Raw genomic sequence first — 21,295 nt, 5'->3', positions numbered from 1 at the left:
TCAATCAACACGGGTGGAGCCCTGGGTGAGACCTTAAATGAGTATAAAAGGGTATAAGAGGGTATAAGAGGGGGAAATGAGGTTTCATTTTAATTCTGCAGCCCGGCCTCGGCCCAGCCTTAAATCAAGAACATGCTCTCTCCACACAAACCTGTATGATCGGAAAACCAGTCAATGGAACTAGACATAGTTTAAGTAGTTTCTGAAGGTGGTTTCACAGGCACCTTGGTGGATTAGTCGAGATGAATTGGTGGTGGCTGGCCATGAGGGATTCTCCTGAAGCTGTCATCCATGCGGTCAAGCTTGGCGCCTTGCAGCCGCGATGAAACACCCGCCGACTACAACTGAGACACTGCGATTCATGGCATTTCTCGGCACCTCTGCGTATCTATCTCGCCCGCCCCCCAGGCTTTCTCTCTTTCTTCCTTCCTTCCTTTCTTTCTTGCTTGCTGGTCCTGCTCGCCCGCTGTATCCTGGTTCCTGGTCAGGCCAGATTGACTGCTGAGCTTAAGGTTAAGGTTGCTGCGGATTAGCGTGAGATCAGCAGTAGGCGTAGACAGCCTTCATCTATTTTTTGTATTTTTAATTTTATTTTTGTCTGCTGTCACTCTCAATCAGAAAAGTAATGGCCAAATGGTCAATAGCACAGGCTGCTATTGCTGGTATGCTAGTCCTCAAGAGGGCATTGACCGTTAAAATCGGAACAACATGATGCCGGATCAGGCCGAAGCATGAAGAGTGTTGGAGGATACAGGTCAAAGGGCTAAGGAACTGAGCCCATACAAATTTGTTGAATTGGTTGATATTTTGACTGAGGAAGGAACTTGACGAGAGACCGCTCGGCCAAAAGAGTGTCAAGACGCCGATCTGACTAATCGCCTGCTCCAAAGGATCCTCGGATTCCTGTCAGAACTAGCTACGGCTACGTGGTGTTCTGATGTTTCCGCATCACGTGACCCAACGATATTAGGCCACACGCGCCGACCCAGAGCCTTGGTGCCTGGGGCTTCCAATGACTCGGGAAGATCCGACTTGGCAAATGGCGATCGGGATAACCGATAACCTTGATCTCGATTCACCCTCCATACTAGGTAAACATACAGTAGTACACATCCTAACTAACCTATAGGTATCTGTACTGTACTAAGTGGTGTGATGAAAAGGCTTACTGAACCAGCTGAAGTGAAAAGACTGGGTTCCCAGAGGTTTGGCTTCCCATGCTCCACCCGGAAAAAGTCACTCCAGTCACTCACGCACGCACTCCAAGCGATGATGACGCGGCAGGCAACAAGGTTTTATCATCGTCTCGACACAGGCTCAGTCTCCGTCAGTTCAGGCACGAGTACCACCAGACTGGCCAAGCTTTTTTCGGACTCAAGCCCACGACGTCACTCCTTCCATTTTTCCCGTTGTATTTGATCCCGTCGACACCTACACCCACACCCACCCTGCCCAGTATCTCCACGCGAAACATACCACACTGGCAATGATGGGGTTCTTTCTGCTCATTTTGCAGGCGCTCATGCTCCTGGTGAGCGCCAAATCAACCACCTCCGACCTAACCACCACCACCAGCACCTCATCGGCCGAGACTGGCTCGGACATTCTCGTGGTGGTTACTTCCGCCTCGGAGGTGGTCCCCACTGGCAGTTATCTCAGCTATACTACCACTATCACACTGGCAGCCCAGAATGAATCGCTGTCGACGGCTTCAGTTGCCAGTACGGTGACATACTCCACGATCAGCAATGGCACAGCGACAGTGACAGGGACGACTACTACGACCGACACCGCAGTGCAGCTCAGCGGCACGCGGGTCGTGACCACCACCAGCAGCGGCAGCAGCAGCAGCAGCACCGCCACGGCCGCCACGGCTGCCAACTCGCAGCCCTGCAATGGCTACGCCGAATTCTGCGAAAGAAAATACTCGAACATCACGATGGTGACCGCTCACAACAGTCCCTTTGTGAAGAAAAACAATGTAGCCTCCAATCAGGCATACCCCGTCCGCACTCAGCTCGATGACGGCGTACGCATGGGTCAGTTTCCCCACCCTCATTGCCCACCACCCTCCCACTCATCATCAGGCAGTCTCCTTCGAAGCGCATTACTATCAGGACGAGATCTATCTGTGTCATACCTCGTGCGAACTGCTGAACATGGGCACCCTGGAGAGCTACCTCGCCAATATCACCGATTGGGTCAAAGAGAACCCTTACGACGTGGTGACGGTGCTGATTGTCAATTCCGACTACGTGGATCCCTCGAACTTTACGGCACCCATCCAGAACTCCGGCCTGATCGACTACGTTTACGAACCGTGGAAAATCCCGATGAATGTCAGCGACTGGCCGACCCTGTCGGAGATGATTCTGGCCGAGAAGCGCGTGGTCATGTTCATGGACTATCAGGCCGACCAAAGCTCGATCCCGTACATTCTCGACGAGTTCAGCCAAATGTGGGAGACGCCCTTTTCTCCTCTCAACGCCTCGTTCCCTTGCACCGTGCAGCGACCGCCGGGGATCACCGCGGCCGAGGCCGAGGAGCGAATGTACATGATCAACCATAACCTCGACATTGAAGTGATGTTGGAGGGGATTGAGATCTTGATCCCCGATACCGCGCAGTTGAACACCACCAATGCTGTATCCGGGTTCGGCAGTCTAGGGCTAATGGCCAATAATTGCCGGGGTAAGTGTGGGAATCGAATCATCCTGCGGCACACTCATCACTGACCTGGAATATATATCGTGGCAGCCAAATGGGATCGTCCCCCCAACTTCCTCCTCGTTGATTACTACAATGATGGCAACTTCCCCGGATCGGTCTTCGAGGTTGCCGCCCAGATGAACAATGTCACGTATAATGGCAAGTGCTGTGGCGCTACGAGTGCGGCTGCACACCGGGTCAATGCTGCGAGTCTAGGGGCTTTGGCGCTGATGTTCTGGGCTGGAGTGGCCCTTGTATGAGATTTGCTATGATTTCAATGTGGTAAACTTTTATAGTGATGGTTTGAGCAAAGATTGCAACCTAAACAGCATTTGAGGCAATAGGATCTGCACTTGCTTTCCTTCGTCCATCAACACAAACAAAAGGGAAAACCCGGACGAAATCCAAAATAGTAGCTTGTCCACTTATACCTTCTTCATTTGCCCTTCAGTGTGCTTGTCAGAAAGAAGGGAATGAATGTGCTCCCGACATCGTCCGACTGTATTGCAACCCCTGTCCTCCATGACCCGAATTCTCTCCTCCAACCACCGGTCTGCCTTGGTACACACTAACTCCCAGATATCGCTCGAACCTTGACATCGTCCGTGCAAGTATTCAATGGCTAGGACTGTGGCAAGGAGGCATCCGTCGTCACAGTTTGGGAACGCTTGACTCGGCTGATAGCCGGCCTGCTGCCACCAGCGCATAAAATGCCTGCGCATCAGAGATTCATCCAGCTCCAACACCTCGAAAAGCTCCGGTGACCATCTCCAGCTTCCGTCGAAGACCTGCAAGTCAATCACGCGATACATCCGAGGGCGAGGTGCGCCGGGGACAATCGCAGCTTGGGGGACTGCCACTGGGAGACTGCCATCGCCTCGTAGGGTGGGGAACTCGCCACCTCTGGGACTCGCTGTCCCGCCGCCCCCTCGCCCGCCCCCTCGCCCGCCACCTCGTACACCACCTCTGGCACCGCCTCTCCAACCACTCGACATAGCATAACACTTCCGTGGGGAACTAGGTAAGGCATGTCCCATCACTGAGTCTGGACCTGTGTCCTGTCGATGCGGGAGAGTCACCACGACAGTTGGGGCAGGCGACGAGCATTCACCTGACAGAAGAGCGCTTTCATCGACTGCCACGAAAGATGTATAATGGCCAGAGAGCTGGTACTGTAGTCCTAGACGTTGACATTCTTGTATAACTAGCCTTGACTGGGTTACAGGATGGTAGGGCTGACCGTGCTGGTCCTTGACATCGGCTATCCATCCGCCAGACTCTTCCAACTCGATGATCATCTTCCGGGCAGCAAGTTGATGAATGGTCTCGCCACAACCCACGTCTTCCACGGGAATTTCCAGTGTCAGTGGGCCGTTTTTGGAGGTAGCCCGAATAGTCAGCGAGCGTGGAGTTCGAGAGGTTGCGAGGAGAAGGTAAACCGTGGTTCGAATGAACGGATAGAGGGTTGGAAGGTGGTGTGGAGCTTGGATGATGCCCGGAGGCTGCACAATCGGAGGCTCGCTCAAGGTGATATCAGTGTCATATTCCCTTAGGTCGGGGTCAAAGAGCAGGATAGATCTCCGAGGGGACGATTCTGGGGAAGTGGCTGAATCTGGCTCCTGCACTGACTTCTGCTCTTCATGATCAACCACCTCAAAACCATCATTCGGCTCCTCGCCATTGACACTTAGAGAATAATCATAGATGTGCGGACTCAGAGCCCCCTTGAGCATACGCACAACGGTGCAGTCCAGCTCCTCGTGAAGCATGATCGACTGGGCAATCCCATCACCGGCACGTGCAATACCATTCACAAGGGCATGAGAAGCAGAGGGACCGATGCCTAAAGCGAAGAAGCGAGCTGTGTGCTTGGCAGCAGTGGCGCGGATGAATTCGAATAACTCTTGCTGTTGGTGAATCTGTCCATCGGTGAGAATCAGAACCTCCAGCTCTCGTCCCTTGAGACGACGCTTCACAATTGCTTGGACAGCAGCCGTCATCTCCGTGCATCCCATGTCTGCATCCAGGCGGTCCACCAGAGCCAATGCTTTCTGTAGACCGGGGCCATCGTAGCCTCGACTACGAGCCCAGAGAAATTGGTGCTGCGTCCCGAAAGAGCAGATGTTGAGATAGGTGCCTACGGGCACTGACTTTAGAAAGACCCGCAGAGCAGACTTCAAGGTGGAAATCTTGTCCCACATGCTGCCACTACGGTCAATCAGAAAAACCACTTCCGGGTCGGACGCAGGGATGTGAAAACGGGGCACGAGGGTAGCCATCATGGCGCGCTGGTTGGGGAATGTGGGATGGCATTCGATCAAAGCGCGAGGAACATCTGTCTTGTCGGCTTTGATTACCAGGACAAAGTCTCGCTCCAACATAGGGCTTTCACCGGCAATATGCAACGTTGCAAAGGCACAGCTCTTTGCGAATTCGGTACATTCCTCGGGAGTGGATGAAGTCTGGCCCAGTCTGACGCAGATGGGATGGCTGGGTGACTGCACCGTCCGAATTGTGGTATCATTCTCCATGAAGACGTCTACAATTATGTCGAAGCATTGCTTGTCCACTGGGTCAATCAGAGCGGACACGACCTGGTCCATCCTATATCCATAGCGAGTGGCAATGTCATTTGGCAAGATGTATCGAATGCCCTCGGTTTGCCCGTCGGTCTTCAGCTCCCCCACAAATGTGATGCTCACTGTGATGGTCTCCCGAGGAGGCACATTGCCCAGCCGCAGCAGAAAGATGTCCGAGTTTTGGCCGGACTGGTCAAGCACCCCAGCCGAGGCGCCGCGCGAGACAGAGATTTGATAGTCTTTGCTAGCCTGTCCTTTGGTCTTGACCTCGCTGCGCAGGGCCCGATCGCCCACTTTACATCGAAATCCGACGACACTGACCCCGTCGTAGAGTGAAAACCGATACGAGACCTCGTGAAGCTGCCTAGGTCCCGGGTTCTTAAAGATCTGGGTCAGAGTTGTGCGCGAGCTGGTGGCTCGTAGGACTGCATGGGCCTTGAGGGCAACCTGTGGAATATACTGCCAGGCGCAAGCATCACGCTGAAAATAGTAACAACCGCTGATCGAATTCATCGTGCTAGGCTATGTCGAAGCGCTGTCGTTGTTGACGAAGCTGGTGCTGGGTCCTTGATTTGGTATTATGGGCGTGGTTCGCGTGGGTGACTTCGGCCCATGTATAAATATTCCCTGAAGACGCGGGAATAGTGACTCATTCGGAGGCCACATCTGCCTCCTTGGTTGAAGGGTGATGGTGAGTAAAAGAGGGCTGGCATGCCATGGTTGATTCTCTGCTACCCAAGGTAGCTGGCACCGGACCATGCCCCCGAACACAGCCATTGTGTCATGTCCAGCGAACGGAGTGACTCATGCACCTGATCTTCTCGCTTCAGATGATCAGAAAGCTACAATCCGCCGCTCTGGACCGGGCGAATTGGATCCAGGTTACATTGGGGCTTAACTCTGCTTCCCAGTAAGCCTTCAGAAAGGCAAGCACGCGATCCCGGTCCAGCCGACCACTGATCCGCATCACGATCAACATTGCACGTTCCACCGTCGCCTGTTTGGCGGGGTATCCTCTGCACTCCGTGCCCGCGATGAAAAGTGGCCAGACCAGATCTTGAGCAAACGACGTGCTGTCCGTCAGGCAAGAGACATGGTCCAGTACTGCGTCTCGCGAGATGACAATGAACGGTTCTCCGACGGGACCATCCCCTAGGGCCCGATAACTATATATCAAGCACGCATGGTAGTACATGGAGGAAAGATGGTCGAAATCTCGCTGTGCTTCAGCCGACCTGAATTGGATACGGTGACTGAGCAGCAAAGTCCTCGATCTCGCCGCATCAATCTCCTTCCTAATACCATCCAGGGCGGGCATCATAGCGTTGAGATTCCCAGCGTGCTTCTCCCGCTCCGCACGAGTGACCGTCTGCATGACTTGAACAAAGTCGCTGAATACGGTTAACGTATCGTGGGTTTGAATCGTTTTCGTGATGTCCTCCGAAGGGTCGAAAGTCGTCAGACTCATGAACACTGAGGAATAGTAATACTCGTAGAGCAGAAAGACATCCGCTTGGTCATCCACATTGCGACGAGCGATGGCCTGTGACATCCATTGGATGACTGCGCGTGCCCCGTGGATATGTACTCGCCAGCGCGCATCCTCGGCCGTAAGCAGCTCCACGTTGTACAGAAGCAGAATTGCAGCGAGAATACATCGTACTTGGTGGGTATGCCCTGGTAACGCCAAGGCGTTCCGGGGCAGCATGTCCAGCTGCTGTCCGAGAAGCGACAGGGTCTTGCTTTTATAGTCAAGTGAAGCAGCCTGCAGTCGGCGCAGCCGGTGCCCGGTTTCGTATCGAAGAATCAGGTCTTCCGAAGCCATGGCGAGAATCGAGTAGAGGACCACAGGAGACGAATGCGTCAATTGCATGACGATGTTTCGCCAGGGGTTGTCGGGCCCATCCACCCATGCGAGCCTTGTCGCGACATGCTGGTCAAAATGGGCTAGCAAGTGCGACAGGAGGGTCTCAGCCGGACTCTCAAGTTGAAAATCAATCTCCGATTCCGGGGGCTCGGCAATCCGCAACTGACGGTGTTGCTCTTCCTCATTCTTATTTTTCTCGTTCTTCTTGGGCACGGGAATTGCCTGGCCGCTAAGTTTGCCACGACTGGCCACCCCTTGCACCCATTTGAATACCGGCCCATAGCCTGGACAGTCCAGACTACGGGAAATGCATTTCCGGCACTGGGGTAATTTCCTATCACATTGGATCCGTCGCGATCTGCACCTTGAACAGTCTGGTGGTCTCCCCCTCGCGATTAGTGTGGCTGGAGGTGGAGATGCTGGCCAGATCCAGGTGACTAACCTTTGTCAGAAGAAGCGCTGGGGGGTAAATGACTGAAGACGCCTAGCATCAGGCGGGATGATATGTCAAAAGCTACGTCGACAGTCGGTTGGTTGTGAAGCCCAGGTTGAGGTCGAGGGTGAATGCTCGATTTTTCGCTGGGTCATGTGATGCCACACGTGATCGGGCGGGGTTCTGGCCTTCGAGGCATCAAAAGTACATACAGTATAGGGGTTTAGACACGTTACCAATATTCGACGTTAAAGCTAGCTAAGGATAGTAAATGAGGAGCATTGCTCGTGATGAGAGCCTCTCGAGACGGGCTCTCACTCTCATCCCACCACCTCCATTGGGGTGATATTCGAGATCTCCTGCTCCTGCATCCCATTTAACAAATAGCCCTGTTCCTCCCACCCCTGCAGCGTGATCCCATACAATCTACTTTGTTCATCTGGTGAAGATACCCCGTGAGATTTGCCACGGCGGGCCCGCGAGCTGCCACACTCCACCAGCGTGATTTCGTCCTCCTCCCGAGCAGCGGTCATGTCATACGTGCGATACTCAGTATTGGCCCAGCCCGTTCCTTCGTACACACAACTGTCTTCCCAATCCTCGGTCAGGAAGTGTAAGAAGGCCCCATGCGTGACCACCGCCACCTCTGTTTCCGGCCTCTCGTAGAGCCACCGCCTGACGGCACGAGCCCGCTCTTGGATGGCTTCTCTGGTGGGCTTGTATCGTCCGTCCTAGATACGATAATGATAGGAGTTCAAAGTCAGCCCCCGTGGGTCTTTCCGGCGACCATAGGGTGTCCGGGTTGTACAGTACTCACCTTGCTCGTCCACCCTTCCTCGACATGGCTCCAATCGATGTGAACCCCCCACTCCTCGGTTTTTGCTTTCAGTGCCGGCAGCTCACTCCCAATGTCACAGGGGAAGCTACTGATCTCCTGGAGATCGGGTAGTGCTACTAGACTCGAGTCGGGGAAACGATCGAACAGCGGCTGGAAGCTCTCCACGGCGGTGGCTAGGGCACGGAGCATGGGGGAGGCTACGACAAGTTCGACGCGGTGATGTGAGGGGAAATTCGCTCGGAGCTTCGAGCACTGCTCCCTGCCTTGATCGGTCAAAGGCGGGTCTACGAGAGACCAATAGGCCATCCCGAGATTATGCACGCCCTAGAGTTGCTTGTCGGTCACGTTAGAAGTGGGAAGCAGATGGCCATGAATCGCACCTCTGCGTGGCGGACCAGGTGCAGTCTGGGAGCCATGGCCAAGTATGAAGCCCAGAGTCCGGTAGTGAAGAGAGGGAATGGAGAGGGGAGGGCAGGGCGAGGCAGGGCAGGGTGATGCTTTTGTTTTGAGTTGTTTTGGAGAGAGAGAGTGACTGCACTTGCAGCCTGAAGGAGCGGGCGCAGTTCAGGCATCCACAGCGGAGTTGCAAAAAGCCGCCAAAGCTTAAATTTCCAGCTTGGCTGCCCTTTTGGGCTTAGCCTGGCGGCCACCCCCTCTAACCCTTAGTTAACTATGGATGGCATCAATCTATCTTACATATGGTCACATATGGAACCATTGTGGCTTCAAATTCTTCTCTTAAGCAACCCCTCCCTCTGTCAACTTCGGGATCTCTTCTATCACCAGCCCCTAGATGTTGACCAACTATGGCCGAACCACGTCTCCGCTTAGATTTGGACACTCCCACCTCGCACCTTATCTTCGTCCATGCGGATAGCGGATCATACTCTCGGCCTCTATCAGGCTCGCTCTGGATCTCAACCGAGTCTGTCGCGTGGGAAACCCTGAACCCGTCCGGGATTACCATCAGTCTTCTACGAATTGTGGAGATTGCAGCCAGCGGGTTAGCTCGCAGAGAGACAGGGAGTCACCAGCGATATTCTCTCCCATTCAAACGTCGGACGATCCCACCCAGAACAGCTCACACGACGACTCGGACATATTGCGAGACCGTGCTCGAGTGTAACCTCTGGTCCTCGCCGGATGTCTTCGCCACATCTCGGAGCACAATCACTGACACGAGTCTCAAGTTGCCCTTTTGTGTACCAGTGCCGGATAACCTTCCTGCCACGACGACCACCGACCTGGGGACCATCAGCTACGCGATCCGAGCCACGGTGACTCTGGCCTCGGGGAAATCAGAAATCCTATGCAGACCGCTTGGGATTTCCTACCGCCTCATACCCAGCTCATATCTCCCAGCCAAACACATTCGAAGGTTTCCCCAATCGCCTCTCATCTTCGACGTCAGCATCACACAACGACAGCCCCCTCACAGCACGACCAGAGCTCAATTCTCGGTGGCACTGCTGGTCCGGAATCTATATACACCCGGAGACCGAGAGGGGGAAGCGAAGTATGTGACAGTCAACGCAGTCAAGTGGGAAGTGGGAGAAGAAGCGGTTCTGACAAAGGTCACCAGCGGCGACTGGCATACAAGCCTCAGTCCTGGTCAGAGATCAACGCGGGCCTTGACTCGCGGAGAGGACAGGATCCCGGGGTCAACCAGCAACCACCGACGGTCCAACCTACCGAGTCGGACGGATGATCGGGCTCATATCCAATTCGATGTCACGATACCACAAAGTGCCAATGCTGTGGATGACCCAGACCTAGAGTCACTGGGCCCGAGTCGTGGGCAGCTTCATCCGAGTCAGGTGGCCAAGACCCCAGCCATCACCGTCGACCACCACCTCAAGGTTGAGGTCATCACGGGAGAGGATATTGTAAATGACCGAATGAATCGTTTATTGGACCGAAAGACTTCGGTCAAGTCCTACGGGGCGATCTTTCCGCTACCCATCCAACAGCTAGCTAGCAGCAGTGACAATCTGTACGCTGACGTCTTCGGCGAGGAGCTCCCAGCATTTGAAGTGGCTCAATCGCTATCGCCGCCAAGCTATGAGGCAGGGCTAGCGGCGGCCACGTAGCGCTCTGGTGGCTAAACAAGCACGCATTCTAACAGGCATTGACCGATCTTATAACCATATACTTTAATACACTGCACTGGATTCACTCCTCCGCTGTACTGTACTGTACTGTACTGTACTGTACTGTATATCTGTGGATAAGGCCTGCTTATCTCAGCTGTGCCACTGGTTAACGAGTTATGCCCTGGTCTTAGTTCTCCGGACTATGAGGTGATGGATGGGTGCGTGATGCAACAATCCACCCAAATAGGCATGTAGTCCGGGCGAATGACTCCACCAAGCTTGGTGCCTGCAGAATCACCAATATGACCGTCGGAGATGCTTGCAGAAAACAGTCTACCGTCCCTGGGGGGCAATTTATGCGGCAGAACCGGCACGGAGGAGGAAGCACGGCGAGGCCAACGCTTTCCCCACGTGCTTGGCTGATCAGGTACCCTAATCAATGTCATTCCATGTCGTCCCAACTCCAGCCCCAAACAGAGGCTCGGACCGAGGCACGTTCGGCCTTAACCTTGATTCTGCATCAAAGAAGAATCATGCAAGCTTGGATCTGCAAGGTCCAGCATGCACTTGGTGGCACTGGATCGGGCCAGTCTCGACGGCCGGTTTACGCCTGCCCGCGACTATAAAGTCGAGCATGTCAGGACAAACCACAGGATCCAAAGCATCAGACTCCAGCGACACCACCGATGATGCACCAGTCCACTTTACTTAAGGGACTTCCCTGGTTGGCGGTTGCAGCCCTGGCCGTGGATTATCCCACTCTGCCTAATGACCTGACCACCCCGTACCAGCAGCGTCTGGCGATCATGGGGCCTACATGTGAGCACCTCCTTTCCCGACGACAATCAACTGACGATGCCTAATCCAACCCTCGGTCTAGCGGTCTCAATTGGGTGGAACACTTATGAGAAGCTGAACTCGAGCTGTGTCGAATACGGCACTTCCAGCAATGACTTGAGCCAGCAGGCCTGCTCGACCAAGTCGACGACCTATGCCACCTCGCGCACGTATTCCAACGCGGTGACTCTGACGGGCCTCACGCCGGCCACCACCTACTACTACCAGATTGTGTCGGGCAACTCGACGGTGGAGCGATTTCTCAGCCCCCGGACCCCCGGGGACAAGACCCCCTTCAATTTCGACGTGGTGATCGACCTGGGAGTGTACGGGGCTGATGGCTACACCATCTCCAGCGACTCCTCCACGAGCAAGCGAGAGACGCCGTACGTCGAGCCCGACCTCAACCACACCACCATCGGACGAATGGCCGACACCTTCGACGACTACGAGCTCGTCATTCACCCGGGCGACTTCGCCTACGCAGACGACTGGTATCTGAAGCTGAAGAACCTGCTGGACGGCAAGGACGCCTACCAAGCCATCCTGGAGCAGTTCTACGACCAGCTCGCTCCCATCGCCGCCGGCAAGCCCTACATGGTCAGTCCCGGCAACCACGAAGCCGACTGCGACGAGCTGTCGCTGCTCATCGATCTCTGCCCGGAGGGGCAACGCAACTTCACCGACTTCATGCACCGGTTTGACGAGACGATGCCGTCAGCCTTCGCCTCGTCCTCCACCAACACGACCGCGCAAAGCCTGGCCGCGACCGCGCGCACGCTTTCCAAACCCCCGTTCTGGTACTCCTTCGAGTACGGCATGGTGCACTTCACCATGATCGACACCGAGACCGACTTCACCGACGCCCCGGACGGCCCGGACGGCTCCGCCGGGCTGGACGGCGGGCCCTTCGGCCAGTCCCAGCAGCAGCTGGAGTTCCTGGAAGCGGACCTGGCCAGTGTCGACCGCAGCGTGACCCCGTGGGTGATCGTGGCGGGTCACCGACCGTGGTATTCGACGGGCGGCTCGAGCAACATCTGCGACGCGTGCCAGGGAGCCTTCGAGGATCTCCTCTACAAGTACGGGGTGGACCTGGGGGTGTTCGGCCACGTGCACAACTCGCAGCGCTTCCAGCCCGTCTACAACGGCACCGCCGATGCCAACGGGCTGAATGACCCGGCGGCGCCCATGTACATTGTCGCCGGGGGAGCGGGCAATATCGAGGGCTTGAGCTCGGTCGGATCCGAGCCCTCGTACACGGCGTTTGTCTACGCCGATGACTACAGTTACAGTACTGTGCGGGTGCTGAACGAGACGCATCTGCAGGTGGACTTCATTCGATCCGAGACGGGCGCGGTTCTGGACTCCAGTGTGCTGTACAAGAGTCATACGGAGCAGTTTGTGGTGCAGTAGAGGAGATTGAGTAGCATAACAGTGGTATTTGACATTGGGAGATTATGGAATCAAAACACGCTGCTGTACAGACTGTGAAGCTGGAAGCAATGCGACACCCCACACGCACGCTAGACCATCCATCCTTTTCGTTCCACTCTTATCCTAGATGTAGCGAATTTGCCGAAACGATCGCACCATCATATACACGCCATGCAGGGTGGCGAAGATGCCTGCCCCTGCAACGCCCCAGGCCGCGGCCTGCACCCGCAGCGAACTGAGCGGGATGTGACCGGGTTCGAAGCTATCCCGGCGATAGGTATCCGAGCGTACGATGTGTCTTCGACGCTGGGAGGAATCTAATACCTTCACTCAGTGATGAGGTTCTTGGTTGTCTCTGGTTGTATTGCAATCAACCCTACCCGCTGACTGGATGCGTTGGCCGAGGTTGGACACAGCTGGCCTTGAGCGACTGATAAATGCCTGGTACATGGTTGGGTTGGGTTTTGAGGTGTGTTTTGACGTGTGGTCAAGGAGGACTCGGGACGTCTAGCATCAGCAAGAATGAAAGAGGGTGGAGAGGGTCAGGGTCGATTTATCTGGGGGGCAGGGCAGTGGCGACAATGACGCGGAGAAACTGGAGGAAACTCTTTCAGAACCATGGATCACAACCGAGCCCGCTCGTGATGCGACAACAATTGCGCCAAGCTATCAATGAACTCCTGCTGATGGGTAATATAGCCTAAATGACCTCCAGGCATGTCAACCACCGGCAGATTCAGTCGGTCGGACAAGACGCAGATCGGTTGCGCTGTCAAATCGGGGGATTCTTCTGCCCCGCGCATGAGCATGAGCTTGCTCCGATGGTCCAGGAGAACTTCCGGTTCGAAGGTGGTGAACTGCCGCCACTCGACCATCTCAACGCCAAAGTACCAGTCCTGGTTGCTGGGGGGGATCAGCATCAGCTGTTTGAACACCGGCGAGCCCACGAACAGCTCTCGATCGCGTTTACTGCTCGTGATGGCAGTCAGGATCGCGTTGGCCGCCGGCACTCCACGCTGGCGGAACGCAGCAATGATTCGGTCGATATCCTCACTGAATCCTTGTAGCATCTTCGGCGTGAACAGGTTCCCCAGGACGGGCTCGTGAACAATGACCTTCCGAACCAGCTGCGGATGGGTGTTGAGTAAATTCATGGCAATGTTGGCTGCCCAAGAGGATCCGAAAACAATCGATGGCGCGCTGGGTGAGAGGTGTTGGATCAGTGCAGCGGCATCCGCGACGTTAGCCCTTAACAATCTGCATGCGTCGAGGTTGGTCGCATCTCTGATCGGACTCCGCCAAAATCCTCGTCGGTCGTAAGTCACTACTTGAAAGTGGGATGACAGGAGGGATGCGAAAGATGCGAAGAAGGCTGCGGTGCCGTTGCCCCCGGCCATGATCAGGAATAGGGGGCCCTGGCCACGGACTTCATAGTACAACTTGGCATCGGAGACGTCCAAGTGGGAGCATTGTACCTCAGAGGACCCTGGAGGCTGCATTGTGAGGGTGATGGGAAATGAAAGGTCAATGGACTCCAGCGGTGCAGGCAACTCATCGCGCTTTATAGTCCTCGACATCGCTAGCTGTTTGTGACTGTCGGTCCGTCCCCTTTGCACAAGCCCTAAAAGCTGCCCGCCTCCGACCTCCCAACCTGTCAAACAAACTGACCGAGTCGGTCAACCCCCCACCAGAAGCCTATGACAGCCCAAAGTGGGTTGGAAAGAGATAAGCGATCGGTTGGGAGTGGCGGCCAGTGCAGCTGCACGGCAGAGGCGCGCGAGATCGCAGCTGAAGAAGAATGGGATCCCCGCCTGGTCTGGGCCGAAGCAGCCTCGGCAATCATTGCCTTGGGGATCTTAGACTGCATCGTGGCATCTTAGCCACGAACCATTCGCTTCGCTTGCTTCTTCGTCGCTTGCAGGGCTGCAGGTGCCGGCGCTATAAATCAATAGGTTGTAGTTTAGTGGCAAGTGGCGTCCATGGCAAACATTCGGGGCGCGGTTTCCCCGGCCGATTTTCATTCTCATCGTATCAACTACATTATGAATCAATGGATTGACGAACTCACGCCCTTCCCAATCGGAGGATCCGAGCGTTTTGTCAGACTGAGGTGGATGTCCAATAGCGAAACCTCCCGGGGTTACTTGAGGTGGAAACCTTCGAGATTTCAGCCGCACCAGAAGCATTAATCCAGGCATTCGGTCCGGGGAAATAGACAGCAACAATTATATGCTTATTTCCTCAGCATGACATCTCGGAGTAATATGAACACGAGCTCACGGACTGGAAGACACATGAAGTCCAACCTCATGCCCAGGTCAGCACAGCTGACAGGTGCTATAGATGCTATCGATGCTATCGATGCTATCGATACTTAATCTTGTTGTCGGCCAGAGAATGCAATATCGAGTGCTTGGTATTTCACTTCACCCATCCACTTGTCAGCATGTCTACCGCCATTTTGGAAGAGAAGGTCATCGTTGCTGACGACGTGTTCACGGCTACTACCATCGATCTGGTGCCCAAGCCCCAGGCTCGCAATGATCTGTCTATCCACTTCGAATCCTTTTATGGGGTGAAGCCTCGTCATGTCTCCTCTTCGTTCAAGATCAGTCTGTCAGATCTCAGCTATCAACCCAAGGTGAGAAGCTTGTATTCGTGTTTAACCATCAAAAACAATGCTTATACATTCGACTTTCTAGGTCGAGAGACCTACCGCGGACTGGGCTGTGACTGCAGCATTCCAGGCCTTCAGATCCTTCCAAGTCGCTGGCTACAGCCCCGTTCGTCGGTTCGCGACCATTGGGACTGGGTCAGGAACCGATGCTGTGGGCGCCCTCGAGGTCTTCTTCCCTGAGCTGACCAGCGTCACCATGACCGACCTCTCGCCTGAGGTGGTTGCAACCGCCAAAATGAATCTGATCTCCGCGGTCCATGACTCCCGGAAGACCATCCAGACGGTGGCGCTCGAGGCCACTGCCTTGACGGGGTACTGTTTAGAGCCATTGAAAGGACAGCCAGTGTTCGACCTGATTTACGAGTGTGTTGATCTCGTTCCATTTACTCCTTCGTCGCCTACCACCTAACGTATGGCCCAAGGAACTTGCCCAACATTCCCCTCCCCGAGGGGGCCACCCTCCTGGAGGAACAGACATCATCGACCTACTTCTCTGCTGCCGATCTCCCATATCAGATTCCTCCCTTCGTTGCATCCGCGCTCCTCGACTTACACTACACCAGCCTCGTCCAGGCTCGCGTCTTCGGCCTCCTCAGCCCGTCCGGGGTCGTCCTGTCCAGTATTGGCGGACGGGTGCCGGTCGCCAAGATGCTCGCTCTCGCGGACGCCGCCGGCTACGCCGGACGGACCCTCTCCATGAGTTGGAAAGAGCAAAGTGAACCTGACTCGGTGATCGGGGGGTATGCAACCCAGCAGCAGAAGGGATTGGGTCCGGTAGGTTCCGAGTCTCCTCAGACTATTCGTAGTCTGCCTACGGAGTCCTACAGAGTTGGTGAGACGCATGCTGACACACAGACGTGGCTTTCCGGGACAGTTCTACTTCTATCGCACCACCACTCTCCGACGCGTCTTTCACGGTCGGACTCCGGCAGGTGCTGCTCTTTGGGCGCTGCAGATTGAGCGGGAATTACTCCCGGAGCGCATTGATGCCATCACAGCCTTGAAATTGCACCACGAAGGGGTGGAGTTGGGTCATCCGGTTGTGGTGATGGCGAGCGTTCTCCGGTGAGCGTTCGTCGTCCAAGACCTGCAACTGGCTTGACGAGCCGCGTAGTCAATTGGTCTTGTTGTTATTCTTTGGGCGCAAGAGATGAATCAATATTTGCAATTTTGTTTGTGCAGCCTCGTGTTGGGGGTGACCGTTGGGGCGAAGCTGCGTAAAATATCAAATATATAACCGGGGAAATGTCCGTGCGGCCGCGGGAACATACCACAGGAGGAGACAACGCTCAACAACAAGGCAGGATTTACCTGCCAAGATAGTCTGCGAGGAATTGGAGAGGGAGGGAGGGAGGGAGGGAGATACCTCTTTCTTTCCAATTGGAAAAAAATGACCGAGATGGGAGGGAGAACTAGACTGAAGTTTGAGGAGCAAAAAGATTGACCTACGCAGGGCTCGAACCTGCAATCTCTTGATTCGTAGTCAAGCGCCTTACCATTGGGCCAGCAGGCCAGCTGTTGACAGCTAGCCTTTTTTTGGCTGATATAAGCCAAAAACAACGCTCATAACCTGCAAAAGTTGAACTCGAGAACACTGCAAGAACCGCCAGACTACCTGGAAACTAACCGATACACCGTAAAGAAGCCCTTATAGTAAAAGTATATTAGACTACCAGAGTAGACCACCAATGTGGACAAACAATCAAATGCACCCAGGCTCCGACTTTAAACCTTGCCCTCTCAGCTCGCCTCCTGTTAATCGGCTGTCTTCCATTTCTTGTAGCACGGATTTCTCAGCGGAGGCTGCGACTGAACATGATCTAATGACACTGTCAAAGCCCGTCATCATCTCTGTAGATGCCGGCCCATCGCTATGAGAAAGGTCAGTGCGGGACAGGACATAGTAGAAGGACCGATCTGACCGTATCCCAGTCTCCACGCGCATCAACAAACCGCAAGTCGGTACCGAGGCGAATGACACCGTTCTCGTCGTGGTTCAAGGTCGAGGCATGAATCTCCATACAGCATCAGTGAGAGTCCTTCATCGTACCAGTAGTATTTTACCATGTAGGAGTCATGGAAAACCACATCCCCCGCCTCATAAGCTGAAACCAGCCACCTGCGTTGGTGCTCCTCCCCAAAATGCTTCGGATCCTGACTGAGCATGCCATTGGACATCATATTCTGGTTGAACGCGGTCTTGGCCTCCTCTTCCGAGAGTCCTGCCGCTTGGGCCTTGCTAGTGAACTGGCCTTCGGTGGCCCTACCTAGGACGTGGCCTGGTCGTGTTAGCTCAAAGCGATCGATAGCCAGCTCCAGCAACTACAGACCATTTTCAAGGTAGATCAACCCGCCCCCGTTGAGGGCGATATCCCCGACCGGAACCCACGCTGTCAAGACCGAGTCTTCCCCATGCCGCAAGAAGATATAGTCGTAGTGTACCCCAGTGGCTGGATTTCCAGGGAGATTATTCCGCAATATAGTCCGTTCCAAAGCCCATGTGCTCTTGCCCCAACCGGTGAATTCCTCGACGAAGGCGATTAGAGCAGGGTGTTTGCAGAGATCATTGCGATACCAGTCTTCAGCATGGGCACGAAGGGCTAGTGTCATGAAGGTATCGGACGTGGCGGTTCCGGTACCCTGGCGACCGGTTCCAAAGCCGGGGAAGTCGGTGGCGTCCTGAGAGCGATCGAAGATCCCCTCGATTGGGGAAGTTCGGGGATCCAGAATCCCGGTCGGCGCAAGCAACTCAAAGTATTTTCTCCTAGCCTCAAGGACATCGGCGCGAGGCAGAAGCCCTTTCAGGTAAAGGTACCCGTCTCGTTCCAATCGGTGCCGCATCTCAGCCAGGGGAGTTGTACGCGGACAAGTTGCTTCGAGCAGACCCGTGCTTTGAGGATCTAGTTGGCCATCGTTGACGTACAGGTCGGGAAAGGCGGTCTCGGGATGGAGCATGATGAGGATTCAAATTGTATGGGTTGCCAGGGTGAGAGGTGAATTGAGAAAGAGAGTTGATGATTGCTGGGCCATCCATAATATACTAGGTGATGCATTGTATAGGGCAATCCGGGGGAAGATTACCCAGAATGGCATATCATCCCGGTTACTTATGCTACAATACATAAGCTGCGCCCGGACCGAAATTTCCCTTTGCGGTATAATAGTCCGACTCCATGCATCATTGCTCACAATGCATCATTGAGGGTTGCCTTCCCAACCCCAGAAAGCTCGGAGCCGATGGCTCACTTTCAGACATGGCCACCCCACATGCAGCTCTGCCTCAGCAACCAGGTTCATCAGCTCTCGAGTCTCCTCGGGATCGTCGAACAGCTCACCACCCAATGCGATTGCCAGACCCGCGGTCAGCCTGGCGGGCATATATTCCGGATTCGACATGGCTATCCCACAAACGACACGAACCGCATTACGCATCTCCTCCTCTTGCTTCTGCAGATACTGTGCGCGCCCCATTCCTAAGCTGGGCATGCGGGGGTCATGCGCCAATAATAAGATGCGAGAGAGTTGGAGATATTGCTGGCCCGCAATTGGGCAGTCGTAGGTGTAGTAGATCACCGGGAGTATACTGTCCCTGTTCGCGCTGGCGGATGGTGCATCTTCCGGATTCTCCGGGCGAAAGCGAAAGGTCCACAATTGCGTTCGGTGTGAATAGTGTATCGGCTGGAATGAGTCGGGCTTGCGCTGTTCCCAGTCCAGTACATACTGCCACAGTCGATCCCACTCCAACTTGTCTTTGGGTTCGTTACCGTAGGCAAAGGTGGTGACCCGTGCTGCATGTGCAATCATGCGATATGTCCACGTAGCATCGTCAGCGGGTGCCAATGACCAATTCGCACTGCAGGCGGCAAGGCTAGGTTCAATGGCTCGTTTCACCATGTTGCCAATGACGATCTCTTGCCGCAAAGCCACAATCATGGCTGCATCACTGAATCCCGATGGTCGGACATTACCACCCTTGATCTGGAGCAAAATCTGGGTGGAGACCGCATGCGAGGTGAAGACTTGTTCTTCGGTTGGCTCTTATGCTAAAGTCAGCGGTTGGGCTCGTGTTTCGGATGAGATTCAATACCTACCGGACATTTCTTCGAGTAACCTTAAGAGCATGGCGGAAGCCAGCACGCTATCGTCCAAAGCCTTCGACGTATCGTTGAGACTCGGGATCAGGACCTCAAGACATCGCCCCTCATATTCATGCGAATCGCAGGAGCTGATCCCCATCGTCAACTCACGATGTCGGGCAGATATTGCCAGAACGGCAAATAGGATGGACGGGTCTTTGGTAACGGTGGCCCCCACAACGGTTTGGAAGTGCCTGTCAGGAATGCAATAGTCAAACTACACTCGGCCAATGTCATTATTGCAATTCACATGTGTGCGATTGAGCACCTGGCTTACCCACGACACTAGATTGGTGAAGAAATACTTCACCAGCTGGGCCTCTTCCCTGGAAAGTGGCCAGAACTGCGGCGAGGCGGTCGACGCAGGGGTTGAGACTGACAGGTCAGGGCCATGGTCGGACGGAAGTGCTGATCCTTGATTCTGCAATGCAAGTGGTCGCTTCAGAGAACGCTCCTTAGGACACCGAGTCGGTGGGATTGCGGAGCTTCTATTGCCAGAGTCAACCTCCTCCGTGTCCATCAGCTCCGATCGAGTGGCTGATTGGATCACTTCGAGTCCCGCGTTCGTCCGCCCTGGAGTGGGCTTGCGGCGTTTGCGCTTGGTCGATGGTATATCCACCAATTTGATGCGGAGGTCTGGCTGACGACTCTGGCTGCAAGGCAGACCCGCCCGCTCGCAAGGGGAGCAAGTGTTGCGATTGACTGCAAGATCACCTACAGCACAACTGAGTACAAAGACCTCTTAAGCTCAAGAGTGCGTTCATTCAGGCTCACATTTCTGGTGTTTATTGCGGCATCGCTCACTGGCAGTACGGTGGAATATCTGGCCTTAGCTCACATTGTGTGCAAACACTCCAGAGGCATAGATAGCCATACCATGCAGGAAGCGAGCATCCACCACGAGGGAGATTTTCGCAGGATGCTCGACTGTGGATGGTCTTTCTGTCAATGTTTAAGCTGTGGCGGGTCGATAGCATAGCGAAGCAGCCTGAGTTGGAGAGATGAGAGTACTGTAGTCAACTTAGTTATCATGGATTGTACAGAACCAAGCGGGGCTGAAAAGACGGGCAGAACCGAGCGGAGAGAAAGGCGGTAGCCACCTGCCTCCGGGCACATGTTTATCCGCCCGAGGTCTTTTTTGGGCCGCTTCAGCAGAGTAATAAGCTGATCTTCAAGGTTGACAAAAGTACTGTACTGACCCTTTTTTCAAACCAGCTATAACTGTCCACTCACACTGGGAAGTGACGAGCCTCCGAAGAATGCCCGAAGTTTGGCAATCATCGGCCGGATTGAGTATCTCAAACGAACCGTGCCGCCGCGGAAGGGCGGAACCGTTGAATCAATGAATCAATTTAGGTTCGACCGGTACAGTCCAGGATGAGACATCGGGTGGACCGACGCCTTGGTTTACGTCTGCATGGCCCTTATCTCGGAGTATGCATGTACTCATACATATGTACTGTACATGCACAAAGAATTATGCTCGAGCATGTGCGTGAACCCAAAATAGACCCACGATGATCCTATGGGGCCTCTGTCGATGGCGAGGTAGCAATGGACAGATGATGACCAAGCTCCATCTTTGAGGTTCACGAAGAGAGGTTGTAGATGAGGTTGGAGCATTGACCATACTAGACCATACGCCTAGCTCATAGCAACTTCCGGTATTCTGCACGGGTCTTGGTCAAGGTC

At 54.5% G+C, this 21,295-nt stretch overlaps 11 protein-coding genes and 1 non-coding gene across 12 annotated transcripts; 4 read left to right on the top strand and 8 right to left on the bottom strand.

The window, feature by feature from the left end:
• Window positions 1–1,522: 1,522 nt before the first annotated feature.
• BO86DRAFT_303414 (PI-PLC domain-containing protein) lies at window positions 1,523–2,969 on the top strand (the record flags this gene model as incomplete). Its single annotated transcript, XM_025667575.1, has 3 exons — window positions 1,523–2,039; window positions 2,092–2,691; window positions 2,758–2,969. 3 exons carry the CDS (start codon window positions 1,523–1,525, stop codon window positions 2,967–2,969), a joined length of 1,329 nt encoding a protein of 442 aa, XP_025532246.1.
• An 861-nt stretch (window positions 2,970–3,830) lies between these two features.
• BO86DRAFT_303634 (VIT and vWA domain-containing protein) lies at window positions 3,831–5,801 on the bottom strand (the record flags this gene model as incomplete). Its single annotated transcript, XM_025667584.1, has 1 exon — window positions 3,831–5,801. A coding segment is annotated over one exon (1,971 nt), but the record flags the coding sequence as incomplete, so codon positions are not given.
• A 313-nt stretch (window positions 5,802–6,114) lies between these two features.
• Window positions 6,115–7,317, bottom strand: BO86DRAFT_303681 (uncharacterized protein; the record flags this gene model as incomplete). Its single annotated transcript, XM_025667586.1, has 1 exon — window positions 6,115–7,317. A coding segment is annotated over one exon (1,203 nt), but the record flags the coding sequence as incomplete, so codon positions are not given.
• Window positions 7,318–7,771: 454 nt separating this feature from the next.
• Window positions 7,772–8,936, bottom strand: BO86DRAFT_354053 (histidine phosphatase family protein). Its single transcript, XM_025669559.1, has 3 exons — window positions 8,807–8,936; window positions 8,406–8,750; window positions 7,772–8,319 (listed from the first exon to the last, which is right to left on the bottom strand). Exons 1-3 carry the CDS (start codon window positions 8,840–8,842, stop codon window positions 7,909–7,911), a joined length of 792 nt encoding a protein of 263 aa, XP_025532243.1. The 5' UTR covers window positions 8,843–8,936; the 3' UTR covers window positions 7,772–7,908.
• Window positions 8,937–9,158: 222 nt separating this feature from the next.
• On the top strand, window positions 9,159–10,568 carry BO86DRAFT_354051 (uncharacterized protein). Its single transcript, XM_025669558.1, has one exon. It carries the CDS (start codon window positions 9,233–9,235, stop codon window positions 10,514–10,516), a length of 1,284 nt encoding a protein of 427 aa, XP_025532242.1. The 5' UTR covers window positions 9,159–9,232; the 3' UTR covers window positions 10,517–10,568.
• A 407-nt stretch (window positions 10,569–10,975) lies between these two features.
• Window positions 10,976–12,769, top strand: BO86DRAFT_453354 (purple acid phosphatase family protein; the record flags this gene model as incomplete). Its single annotated transcript, XM_025676987.1, has 2 exons — window positions 10,976–11,338; window positions 11,400–12,769. Exons 1-2 carry the CDS (start codon window positions 11,206–11,208, stop codon window positions 12,767–12,769), a joined length of 1,503 nt encoding a protein of 500 aa, XP_025532241.1. The 5' UTR covers window positions 10,976–11,205.
• Window positions 12,770–12,782: 13 nt separating this feature from the next.
• On the bottom strand, window positions 12,783–13,293 carry BO86DRAFT_385795 (uncharacterized protein). The gene is made up of 2 exons (XM_025671190.1): window positions 13,171–13,293; window positions 12,783–13,107 (listed from the first exon to the last, which is right to left on the bottom strand). The coding sequence occupies exons 1-2, from the start codon at window positions 13,238–13,240 to the stop codon at window positions 12,914–12,916; spliced, it is 264 nt and encodes an 87-aa protein (XP_025532240.1). The 5' UTR covers window positions 13,241–13,293; the 3' UTR covers window positions 12,783–12,913.
• A 13-nt stretch (window positions 13,294–13,306) lies between these two features.
• On the bottom strand, window positions 13,307–14,340 carry BO86DRAFT_142665 (alpha/beta fold hydrolase). The gene has a single exon (XM_025666217.1). The coding sequence runs from the start codon at window positions 14,287–14,289 to the stop codon at window positions 13,414–13,416; it is 876 nt and encodes a 291-aa protein (XP_025532239.1). The 5' UTR covers window positions 14,290–14,340; the 3' UTR covers window positions 13,307–13,413.
• Window positions 14,341–15,236: 896 nt separating this feature from the next.
• Window positions 15,237–16,536, top strand: BO86DRAFT_303156 (uncharacterized protein; the record flags this gene model as incomplete). Its single annotated transcript, XM_025667567.1, has 4 exons — window positions 15,237–15,431; window positions 15,493–15,860; window positions 15,890–16,241; window positions 16,342–16,536. The coding sequence occupies 4 exons, from the start codon at window positions 15,237–15,239 to the stop codon at window positions 16,534–16,536; spliced, it is 1,110 nt and encodes a 369-aa protein (XP_025532238.1).
• A 372-nt stretch (window positions 16,537–16,908) lies between these two features.
• On the bottom strand, window positions 16,909–16,980 carry BO86DRAFT_t39. Its single transcript has one exon. It is a non-coding gene; the product is annotated as a tRNA-Arg (tRNA).
• Window positions 16,981–17,299: 319 nt separating this feature from the next.
• Window positions 17,300–18,422, bottom strand: BO86DRAFT_395778 (phytanoyl-CoA dioxygenase family protein; the record flags this gene model as incomplete). Its single annotated transcript, XM_025673357.1, has 4 exons — window positions 17,300–17,338; window positions 17,390–17,482; window positions 17,532–17,746; window positions 17,798–18,422. 4 exons carry the CDS (start codon window positions 18,420–18,422, stop codon window positions 17,300–17,302), a joined length of 972 nt encoding a protein of 323 aa, XP_025532237.1.
• A 120-nt stretch (window positions 18,423–18,542) lies between these two features.
• On the bottom strand, window positions 18,543–20,521 carry BO86DRAFT_142630 (uncharacterized protein). Its single transcript, XM_025666216.1, has 4 exons — window positions 20,378–20,521; window positions 19,881–20,317; window positions 19,559–19,820; window positions 18,543–19,504 (listed from the first exon to the last, which is right to left on the bottom strand). The coding sequence occupies exons 2-4, from the start codon at window positions 20,121–20,123 to the stop codon at window positions 18,663–18,665; spliced, it is 1,347 nt and encodes a 448-aa protein (XP_025532236.1). The 5' UTR covers window positions 20,124–20,317; window positions 20,378–20,521; the 3' UTR covers window positions 18,543–18,662.
• Between the last annotated feature and the right edge of the window lie 774 nt (window positions 20,522–21,295).

The sequence above is a fragment of the Aspergillus japonicus genome (genome assembly GCF_003184785.1).
Source record: "Aspergillus japonicus CBS 114.51 unplaced genomic scaffold BO86scaffold_4, whole genome shotgun sequence".
NCBI classification, from domain to species: domain Eukaryota; kingdom Fungi; phylum Ascomycota; class Eurotiomycetes; order Eurotiales; family Aspergillaceae; genus Aspergillus; species Aspergillus japonicus.
Note: the sequence above shows the minus strand (reverse complement) of the source record. Positions and strands in the feature narration are given on the sequence as shown.